This window comes from Seriola aureovittata, chromosome 24 (assembly GCF_021018895.1).
Source record: "Seriola aureovittata isolate HTS-2021-v1 ecotype China chromosome 24, ASM2101889v1, whole genome shotgun sequence".
Taxonomy (NCBI): domain Eukaryota; kingdom Metazoa; phylum Chordata; class Actinopteri; order Carangiformes; family Carangidae; genus Seriola; species Seriola aureovittata.
In genome coordinates this window covers 11102104-11113541 of record NC_079387.1, presented here as the reverse complement: position 1 = coordinate 11113541, position 11438 = coordinate 11102104, and the positions used below count along the sequence as shown (strand labels likewise).

General features: G+C 39.6%; 2 protein-coding genes across 6 annotated transcripts; both read left to right on the top strand.

Annotated features, from left to right (window-relative positions):
- Window positions 1-623: 623 nt before the first annotated feature.
- c24h1orf115 (chromosome 24 C1orf115 homolog) lies at window positions 624-2410 on the top strand. The gene is made up of 2 exons (XM_056370787.1): window positions 624-871; window positions 1811-2410. Exons 1-2 carry the CDS (start codon window positions 659-661, stop codon window positions 1949-1951), a joined length of 354 nt encoding a protein of 117 aa, XP_056226762.1. The 5' UTR covers window positions 624-658; the 3' UTR covers window positions 1952-2410.
- Window positions 2411-2625: 215 nt separating this feature from the next.
- LOC130165436 (solute carrier family 22 member 13) lies at window positions 2626-11394 on the top strand. Of its 5 annotated transcripts, none has more exons than XR_008826798.1 (10): window positions 2626-3689; window positions 4885-4982; window positions 5097-5251; window positions 6669-6837; window positions 6931-7033; window positions 7543-7685; window positions 8670-8881; window positions 9355-9463; window positions 9549-9796; window positions 10964-11394. XR_008826798.1 is itself a non-coding variant. In XM_056370723.1 (10 exons), exons 1-10 carry the CDS (start codon window positions 3450-3452, stop codon window positions 11070-11072), a joined length of 1590 nt encoding a protein of 529 aa, XP_056226698.1. In that variant the 5' UTR covers window positions 2626-3449; the 3' UTR covers window positions 11073-11394. The 5 variants fall into 5 exon arrangements, 4 of the variants coding, with proteins under 4 accessions (XP_056226698.1, XP_056226699.1, XP_056226700.1 ...); XM_056370723.1 differs by having other exon boundaries at window positions 9545-9796; XM_056370726.1 differs by having other exon boundaries at window positions 3550-3689; window positions 4889-4982; window positions 9545-9796.
- Window positions 11395-11438: the final 44 nt, after the last annotated feature.

Here is an 11438-nt window from a genome sequence, read left to right as displayed (position 1 = left end):
CTAACCATGTCCTGACCCCAGCTGTGTAAGAAACTGAGAACGACATGACCTTAAATTCTGACTTTCAGAACGAAATGTGAATAAATGTTGAGCTTTTCCTTTAAAACACTCAAATACACATTGATTTTTCCCTGTTTTCTGTATTTGTGTTTCACTCTCATATTTTATGACTCAGCGTTTTATGATTAAAAACATTAAAAGTCAAAATGTTTTCAGTTATTGACAGTTTTGAGAAATAGCTCCCAGCAATCCTACACTTTTTCTACATGACATGTTTTTCTAGTTTTTGATGTTGACTCAGTATCTCAATGTGAAGTTTCAGTGTTTATTCTGTAAAACAAACAGCAGAGAATCAAAAAACACCAGCTGCTGCATGAACTTCTGCTGTTTGGCAGAAGTTAAGTTGAGTAAAACTTTAGGGTAAAATCTTTAAAAACTTCAACCAGGCAACAGAACCCAAACAAATCTCCACATTCTTCCTCTAATCCTGCCTGTAGTGTGTTTTATGTCAAAGCTCACAGAGTTTCCTGTGTCTGAAATCAGCTTCAGGCGACTAATAAAGTTTGACTCCTCCTCGCTCCAAAGGTCCTCCTGCCCGTAAACAAGGAGGTCAGAGAGGAAAAAGAAACCCACAGTGACGGACGAGGAGTAACGAGGGATGGGAGCTCAGGAGAAAGAGGAGGAAGCTGCTCCTCCGGCGGGGAAGAAACAGAAAACCTCCAAAGAAGTTTATTTCTCCGTCCTACCGGATAAATACGAACCTCTGATTGAGGAGGTGGAGGAGGAGAGAGAGGAGATGCCGGAGGAGAGGAGGAAGAGGAAGGAGGAGAAGAAGAGGAAGAAGAAGAAGAAGTATAAGAAGTACAGGAAGGTAAGAACAGGTGTGGGTAAAGTCCTCGGCAGTGTCATCATTTTGTTCATTTTCTTTGTTTGGTGCTTCACGCAAAGTTAAACACTAGATTTCACTTATTAATAAATGAATAAAACTAAATGTAAAAAACATATTAAAGCAGTTTATCTAGATATTATAATAAAAATATACACACTACAGTACAATATAGTACAGTAATATTACACTATGCTATATTTACTTGTAATTTGAGTATATTTTAATTAGTACATAAGAGATAAGTAATGCTAATTAATCACCTTGTTATGACCAGAACTTCTAATAACATTAATAATAAAATAAACAAATGTCAAAACCTGCATCAACACCTGAGTTTGGTTAAATCAAGTGCACCATGCACATTTCTATACAGTATGTAAATAATAGGATAAAAGAAGACACACAAATAGATATAAACATACATGGACTCATGTGTACAAAGCAAAAATATAAAGTGCAAAGAAATAAAGTTGCGTTAAGTGTTAAATTTTCACCCTGTTTCCCGATATTACAACAGTATTTATCCGGAGGTTTCAGTTAAAGGCACGTTTGAGTCGGTTCAATTACTCTAACATTAAACATTGACTCAACAGCGTGAGTTTGACCTTTGACCCGACACACTGGAGCAGAGATCACTTCAGCGTGATCATACCGATGATAAAGAGAGAACAGTTCTGCATAGTACAAGATGAATTGTACTGCAGCAGATTTTTTAAACATGTTTGAGCTGCACAGAACATTAATGGAGCATTAAATAACCCTTTAACCAGGTGGTTTGCTTCAGTGCTAACCTTGTTGTCACAGCAACAGTTAGCCTAAATTAGCTTCTATGGCTGTGTTATGTATTTGGAGTATATCTCCTATAAAATGAATAAAAGAAAAAAACCTCTTACTGGGATTTTCTTTCTCTTTGCTTTGCAGAACATCGGGAAGGCGGTGCGATTCAGCTGGCGGTGTCTGATGGCGGGGTTACAGAGCATGGCGTCCACGTACTCCACGCCTCTCTCAGCCATGGCCACAGTGGTGACGGAGGTTAACCGAACAGCTAGCAGCAAAGCATGATGGTCCTGTGACTGGTCCATGCTTGTGATGAGAAGAAAAAATGAATTGGGTTTTATTATTTCACTGGTTAAATTGACACTTTTAATAGAAATTTAAAAAGTCTTAACTGTTGTTTATAAGGATGAAGGAATTTGTTTTTTTAATCAATGATGAAAGAATATGTAGAATTTTGCAATTAATTTAAATTTTAAAATGTAATTTTTAATTCTTTACTATTCAAATGTGACCACAAACACATATGACCCAAATAGTCCTTCATTTATCCATTAGAAAATGTCTTTTTATACTTTATACTGTTTACTGAGTAATTCTAAAACAGATGTGTTTACCTTGAGTTTGTATTATGTATTCATAATCTGACTTTTTGTGATGTATACTATCATTTTGTGTCTGAAATGCCAATTTTATATTATATGTTTTTAATAAACAAATACAACACATATTGTGTACTACTTAAAATCCTGTCTTCTTAATTATTTTTTACCTAACTGCTTCAGAGGAATGCTGAAAACTCTTATTACGAAAATGTGGAAACGACAATATTGAAACACTTACTAGATTTTAGCAAATAAATTTCTCAAACTATAAACTATAAATTTGTGGTGATTCAAATGCTGTTGTTCTCTAATCATAATCTTTTCCTTTCTTACTTCCTCCTTTCCTTCCGTAATCCCACTTTTCTTCACCACCTCATTCGTTACTGTTCTCCTTTTCCTCCATACCCTTGTTTCTCCTCCTTTCCTTCACTACCTCCTTCTTGCCTTTCTCTTCTATCCTCTTCTTCTACTTGACCCTTAATTTCATGACTTACCTCCTTGTTTGCTTATTTCCTTCTTTGCTTCCCTACTTCTTCTAGCCTTTAATTTCTCTCATTTACTACATCCTTTTAACCTACCTCCCTCTTTCATTACAGACCCCTTGCTCTTATTCTTAAATACCTTCTCCTTTATACCTCCTTCTTTCCTATTTTATCCTTCCTACTGTCCTATCTAGTTTTTTTTCTTCTCTTTAATTCACAATTTCCTTCCCTCCCTCCTTTCCTACATTTCCATACTCCCTCCATTATTTTTGTTTTCCTGTCCTTCCTTTCCTCCTCCTCCTTTTCTACTTTCTCTTCGACTTGCCCCAAACGGTTATTTTTAACTTTATTGATAACGATGTAACGCATTACATGGCCACGTGGTGTCGCTGTGTCGCTGTACTTAAAAATACTTCCACTCCTTCCTCTCCTTATGAGGAGAAAAGGGCGGGGAGACAACTTGTAGATGAAAGTTCACAGTAAATTTGAACCCTCTGCGGTTGTGTGTCTCTGTCTGTGTCTGGCAGGTCAACAAGTATCCCGGTGACAGCAGCAGCTGTTCAACCAGAGTAAGTGTCCACAGCTCAGAGAAACACAGAAACGAGATGGGGAGCTCCTGAAAAGTTCGTTTTTTCGTCTCTTAAAACACAAAACCTGAGGACGACAAACTTCAAACTTGTCCTCGAGCTGAGAGAGGTGATGTCTCCGCTGCAGTTCTCCGTCTACTGGCGTCTCTCTCTCGTCTTCGTCTTCACCTCTTTTCTCTTCTTCCTCGACATATTCACGGCCGCCATCACCGCCACCTGTCGCCGTGACAACGGCACCGACTCGGACACGTCGCGTGGAATGTTGCCGTCTGCCGCGGAGAGCAACCAATCACAGCCCGGGGAAGGCTCGGAGGGCGAAGCCGATTGGAGCACCGAGAGCGGGAACCGAGACGTGAGTGGTGATTACTTCCAACGGCTTTTATGATGTCCCTGTACGTTATATTAAACTGCCATTTAACGGTTCACACACTATGAATATCTTAAACATATTCTTAAACAGTCGAATCTATAAATATATTTAGAGTCAAAAACAACATAACTCCACAGATGAACAGTGTTAATGTGCAACCTGGAGCTGTTAATGAAAGGCTTCTGTCAAAGATTAAAGGAAAAGATAAATATTTTTATGAAAACTTTGTTAGCCATCTTACCCAGAGTCAAAGAAGATATGAGTTTCATGTTTGTGCATCCAAATACCTAGCTCGGTTTAGCCTAGCTTAGCACAAGGACTGGGAGCAGTGGAAACCGCTCGCCTAGCTAAAATTAAAAATGAAAAAAAAATACTCATTTAAACAACCTTGGACCTTACAAATGACATTTTTCACTTTTTTGACATTTCATAACACTGAATTGATTAACTGAGGAAATAATCATCAGATTGTTCTATATGGAAAATAATTACCAGATGCAACCCTGGTAAAGTAAACCCAGCAACGCTACTATGAGGACAGGATGTTTGAAATGCTGTGTTACTAGTCTAATTTTCCCATTTCTATAAGATACAACATGTAAATATGTGTATTATTTGTATTTGTTTACTTGGGCTGAATTACAAATTGGCCAAAGTGGGAAACTTTCCTCAGCCCAGAGAAGTCTCAAAAGCTTTGTCTGTCGATTGGTTTTGTGAATTAATTTAATTGTATGTGTTATGTATTTTACTGATTTGCACTATAAAGGTACAATTTCAATTAAAGTGGGCCATGTGTCAAAATCCTGTTTTTAAGATTTTAATTGCTTTACTTGAGATTGTGCTCACATGCGTATGGTGCATGTATCCCAAGTGAAGATATTTTTCAAATTAACACAAATTAAATTACACCCAGAAAACTGGGACAGGACAAAATTAAACTGTTTATCTGCACTCTGCAGACACTTGGAGGTCACTGGGAGTACACACTGCACAGAGGGTGGGTGGTGTGGTCTGTAGGGACCCTAGAACATGTTTTTGCCCCAGGGCACAGTGGACCGAACCATTTTTTGGGGGGGGGGAGTGGGGGGGTGGTAAACAGTCTGTCTTCAATAATTAATTTTTGTGTGTGTGTGTGTGTGTGTGTGTGTGTGTGTGTGTGTGTGTGTGTGTGTGTCAGTCAGTGTGTGGTTGGACAGACTGGTTGTCCTATGGTCAGACTCTCTTCATGGTTGGTCTGCTGCTGGGATCTCTGATTGGAGGAGCAATCTCTGACCGGTATATAACACATACTGTAATACCCAACATGATAACCAACATCAGACAGTTGTCATTTATTGTTACAATAATAAACAAATACCTTGTCAATAAGCTTCTGTATTGTGTGCGCAGGTATGGGAAGCGTCCGGTGCTGCTGGTGTGTGTGTGCGTGCACGCTTTGTGTGGCCTCGTGCCCGCCGTGCTTCCTCAGCCGCTCCTCTTCCTCGCTGTTCGCTGCCTGACAGGCGTTTGCTGCTGCTGCATCAACATCTGCTCCTTCAGCCTAGGTAACAACAACACATACACAACACAAAAGACTGAAAACTACATTTAAAATGAAAGATGCACTTGAAGGAAATTCTACTTCAATTCCATTTTTATTCCCTAATTTCTGAACTTTCCACTTGTTTTTCCTTCATTCCTTCAGAGGGAAGTGTGGTATTTACTGTAACTTCTTTGATTAAAGGCTGTTTTTTATGAAAGACCCAAACTGGCCTCAGTGAGTTGTGGTTGACCGGTTGTCTGGTGAGTTTTATTGGACCACGGTGGGATACATTCACACACATGGCTGATAAAGAGCACGTGTCCCAGATAAGGTCATGCTGACCCGTCTGAGTGGTAATGAAGCAAGATGGCTTCCTGCAGCTCTGACGTCTGACCACCGCTGAGATCTGGTTTGAGATTTGTGAGAGGACTGAAAGGCTCTCAGAGGCAGCAGGTTCATTAGACCTTACAACATTAAAGGAAAGGACAACATCCCGAACATTTATCTATTTTTAGAGTCTTACCAGCAGAGGAGCTGGAATTTAAAGTTTGCCTTGAGAGTGGAGCAAGAGGAGAGGAGACATTCAAATCTGAAGGCTTCTTCCTCTCAGGAGCAGGAATGTCAAAAGACGAGTGAAATCCCTTTATTTTACTTGTCTGACTCTGTATTGCAGTTTCCGATATCATTGTGGATCCAAGTTCAGTCTCTTTCCATCGGCTGATTTATTCAGATCGTGGCAATACGAGTTGTAGTCGTTGAGATATTTTACTCCACCTAGTGGGAAAAATGTGTTGACTTTGTATTTCTTCAGAAAAGTGTGTATACACTTCACAGGATAAAGCAGGTCAGAGTTTTCCTCATTAGAGGTATTGAAAGCTTTAATGATGATTTCCCACTCACTGCAAAAACATATTTCCCAACACTGCTGATGTTACAGTTTGGTGTAAACACAGATAATATGTCATTGGAGTGTTGGAGGATAAGCAACAAGACATTAATAATTAAATAATTGTAGGGCAGCAACTAATGATTACTTTCACTATCGATTAATCTGCTGATTATTTTCTCCATTAATTGCTTTGTCTGAAATGTCAGAAAATAGTGAAAAATCTTCTTTCTTCTAACGGGGATGAATTCATAGGTTTGTTCCTTTATCTGACCAGCAGTGCGTTAACCAAAGATATTCAGTTGTAAAAATGTCTTAATTATCAAATTTAAAGAATCCGTATCAAAAACATTGAATGGATAAACAAATCTGATAAAGATATAGTCTAACTCTCACATATTGATATCATTATTTGCCTGTTTTACCGCTCATGGTTTCTGTCCATGCAGGTGGTTTTGGTTTCCATGAGTGGAGAGTTTGGGTGAATTGACCCTTTAAGGCTTCAGCACCGTCTTCAACAATTAAAACAAACCTGTTTGTGTTTGCGTTGCAGCAGTGGAGTGGACTCAGCCGTCCGCTCGGCTCTGGCCGCCGGCCTTCCTGCCGTTCTGTTTCAGTCTGGGGACGATGGCTGGAGCTCCTCTGGCCTGGCTCAGCCCCACCTGGAGACACCTGCACCTGTCGCTGGCTCTGCCACAGCTGGTCTGTCTGCCGCTGTTCCTGTAGGTGCACACGTCTGTCCACCTGTCTGGCTTATGTAGCATTTGGAAAGCGTTAGAACTGGTTTACAGGAGTATTTCTGTCTGTTTGTCAAGTTCGATCCCAGAGTCTCCTCGCTGGTTGTTGTTAAGGAGGAGGATGGATGTTTTGGACCGTTACCGTAGCAACAGCCCTGCAGATAAACAGTGTCTGGACCTGGTATACACACAAACACTCAATTTCAGTTAAAATGTAACACATTATATTTGTCCTACTGTCATCAAATCCCATGAAAAGACACAAACCAACAGTGAATGTCTCCTGCTAACAGGTATTGTGTGTGGTTGAAAGTCTGATAGATCTGACTCCATTGATCTCCATTCTTGTCCGTGGAACTACATCTCACTGTCCACATCCTCCAGATGTTCATAAAACCAGCCTCGAGAAATTCAAGAATTAAAGAACTTGTGTCTGAGCAAGACACAAGCAGAGAAAACATAAAATGGCAAAAATATATTAATATCTTATTAAATAGATGTAGTACTTAGGATTTACACCAAGGTCTCCTACAGCACTGAAGCTTTGGTGATGTCCCTCACTGTGAGTCTCTTTGGATAAAGTGTCTGTAAATGAGTAAATGTAAAGGTATCTGCTCAGTGATTTGTTAATGGAATTATCTGACTACTGATGCGTGTGTCAGTAAGTTCGCTGTGTTTGTGTGTGTGCAGCTGTTGGACTCCACCTGGTCTGACCTGCAGAAATCCACCGATGTTCAGAAGGAAGAACCGCCTGGAGGCCACGCCCCCAGTGACATCATTCACTTGAGACATCCGACCGTCCTGCTGCGACTGTTTATCATGAGCTACCTGAGGTAACACACAGGCTTGTGTGTGGAGAAACAAAATAAATTGAATACAAGTAATAACACAAATGTTTCTTTACATTTTATAACAGTATTAGAGCAAAAAACATCAAAAACTATTTTATTAATTATAGTAAATTAAAGTTGTAATAATTGGAGAATATAATAGTTACTGAATATAAATTAAAACCAGAGCACGATTATATAAAACCTGTTGAACCAAAGAGAAAAGTTTGTGTTTGGACACTTACTTACAACGGTCAGAGGTCAAAGGTGACAGTCTTACACAGCAAACACACACATATACATTAGAGTCTTATATCACATCATCAGGGGACCTTTGATCCTCCTTCAAGTTGTGTTGTAACTTAACTGATGAAAGCAACAAGAAGAAGATGGACTGATAGGTGGACGAGTGCAGACTGATGTAACGGATGAATGATTCTCCCTCATATCACATATTGATTAGTTGGACTCCCCCTCAGCCCTCACAGGTCCAAGACATTGTCACAGCACATTGATAAAAAGTACAGCAAAGAGAAACTGTGGTGGTTTCTTCAGAGTTACAGCCGAACCTTTTGTTGTGTCCTGTACATACTCACCCAGACTGTGGTGAATGTGTACACGTGCAGTTACACATTATTAACAAACACTAAACCTCTTACAGCCACAGTATGTTCTGTCAGTCTGGTGCTCTTGCATGTTTTAGCACACCGCTCACGATTTATTGATCATCCTCTCTAGACCTTCGTCACAACTATTTGACATATTATAAATTAGTAGGTGCATATCGTGCAGCCCTGTAAATTTTACAGTCATCTCCAGGAACCTTCATAAGAATTTACAGCTAAATTTTCTTAATTTCTATGAAACTTATAAGAAAATATGAGACTTATAAAATAAAGGTGTGGTGAAGATAAAAAAGGTGCAGGAGAAGACAAGATTAGAGTAGATATACGTGATGAGCTGTATTCACCTGTGTTTGTCCTGCAGCACAGCATCAGCGTTAACATACTTTGGCATCTGTATGAACATCGGCTCGTTCGGCGTCGGCGTCTACTCCGCACAGTTCTTCTCCGGCCTATCAGAAGCTCCCTGCCTGCTCGTCCCACTGGTTCGTCTGGGGCGACGACCAATCAGCATGCTCGCTCTGTTCCTGAGCGGAGCTGCCTGCTTCTTGTCGTTACTGCTGTCCAGATACCACGGTGAGGAGAAACGGTTACGAGACGAACCAATCCAATAACCAAACCTAACTAACTAGCTAACCAAACTAACCAACCTCCCAATTTCTCAGGGAACGTGTCCAAATATCTGGAAGTCGACTTTTCTGTTTGTCTGCCATCTGACCTGCCAGTTATTTTATCGATCGATTAATCATTTGGTTTTTATTATGTCAGAAAACAGTGACTTAAAAGTGTCTGTGCTTTTCAATATCAATGTCAATATAAGCTGAATACTTTATTATTAATCTATTAATTAAAAAATGATCAGAAGTTAATTGGCAATGAAAATAATCAATGGTTATTCATGTCTTACATGGTGTGTGTTTTTTTAATTAGTTCTCAAAAGTGAATTAGGCCTGGACTGAACAGTCTCTAAGGAGTAAAAGAAGGCTCCTAAATGACATGTTATTGATTACTGATCGGGCATTGATAGGTAATACTGACTGTATGTGCAGGTGAGCCAGTGCTGGTGATGAGTCTGGCTCTACTGGGAAAACTCTGCATCCTGGCTGCAATCTTCATCTCTACACTGTACAGCATCGAGCTGTTCCCCACGGTGGTCAGGTAAACAACAACACACACCCCCCCACACACACGTTTCAACAGGTTTACCATGTTCTGTGTAAAGTAGTCGTTATGATCCAGACAGCGGTGTGTCTCCCTGGTCAACCTGTGTTTCCGTCTCGGCTGTCTGGTCAACACTCTCGTTCCCCCCAATCCAAACGGAGCGATCTCATTTGCTGCCATGGTCGTGTACAGCAGTGGACCAATCGTAGGCTGTGGCCTTTGCCTGTTGCTGCCGGAGACCAGCGGCGTGCCGCTTCCCGATTCGGTGGAGGACTGTGACAGGCAGCCTCGGCCCCGCCCACCCAGCATGGACGGCTTCTGGAGGACACGGTGAGAAACACACATATAGTCAATAAGTATAAACATTTCAGCAGAAAAAATATCACATTTTCAGCCATATTGAAACTACGCATCGTCTTGAAGCATCGGATCCGTCTTTGTAAATATCTGAGTGAATGATGATCACAAGAAATCATTCAGAAAGAGTCAGACCATGAACCAACAGCTGCAAAGTTCCTCCAGAGTCAAACTCACAGCATTTACTCTCACATTGTTTTGTTTTTTTTTCTTTCTCTGTAATCTCTGTCTGTGACTCTGTAACAGAAGTTTATTTAGTTTGTGACAAGGGGGGGTGAATGGGTAGGACGTGATTCAACAGATTTTATTAATAGTACCCAACTATATTTGTGTAACATGTAGAGACAAGCTGAGGAAAGTGCTCATACTTTCACACAGTATCTCATTAATGTCTGTAGACTGTAAGAAATGTTTATATCAACACGTCACATGTAAATACAATGCATTATGGTTTTGTTTCTTACCTTTTCTGCTGAATTTGTGTTAAAGACAAAAAGTAATGCATTGTGAGAGTTCAAAATTCACAAAAACTTAGATTTAAGAACAAAACTTTTTTCTTTTTCTTAAAGATGTTTTTATGATATTTGCTCCACTGAAAAAGTATTTTTTTTTATATTCTTTCTATTCTATTTTTCAATTCAGATGTAAGTGAACTATTCTTAAAACTTCCAACCTTTTCAGCCATGACATTGATAGTTTTGGGAAAAAATACTTTCAGAAAAGACAGTGTTTTCTTAGGGAGTTTGTTGCTGCATCATAACTCAAAATGTTACTGTTGTTATTGATAGATTTGAGCCAAAACGCTCTTCTCTTTCTTCAGTGTCTCCCATAGATCAATAGTCTTTTCTCTGAGTTTGGGCTTTGAAAATCTGCTAACATATTGAGATAATTATACAAGAATCACAGCACGTGGAGCGACTGATGAAGCTGCTGCAGCTATTGTTGCCAGAGATTTTCAGTCACGTTGCAGCCTCACAATTAAAATTCATTTTTTAACACCTTAAACCAGAAGGTCACATATTTATAGACCACCTAAAGATCAACTAGAGAAAAAAGAAACTAAAGAAAATTATTACATCACATACACACATTAACAGCTGCAAAGTGAATCATTACATTGATTTATGTGTGTGTTTCCAGGAAGCTGGTGAGCAGCCAAACCAGGAAAACAGAGATCCTCCCTGCTGAGAAAGACGACACACACACACCGAACACACACACAGGACTGATATGCACACACACAGTCTGAGTCTTAGTTTGTTTTGACTGTAATGATCAAATAAAATTTTTGTTTGTATTTAGTTCTGGTTTAAATTAAAGACCAAAAATACAGAGGGAGCATCAAAGTGTTTGTGTTTATGTTTTGTTGGAGAGAAGAAGGTGAAGCCACGTTTATACTTCACACAGCATAAACATGTTGCATATGAGATGTCAGATTTATTTTCCCCTTCAGATGATGCTGGAGGATTTTTAAGACTTGAAAGAAGTCACGTGTTTTATTCTTATGTTGTATTTTTGTTATCACTTTGTTCTGTTTTCATCACTGTGGAAATAAACTGAGCTGAAATGCAGTTTTCGTCCTCTTCATCATTTATCAGAGCAGAGGTTAAGAGTC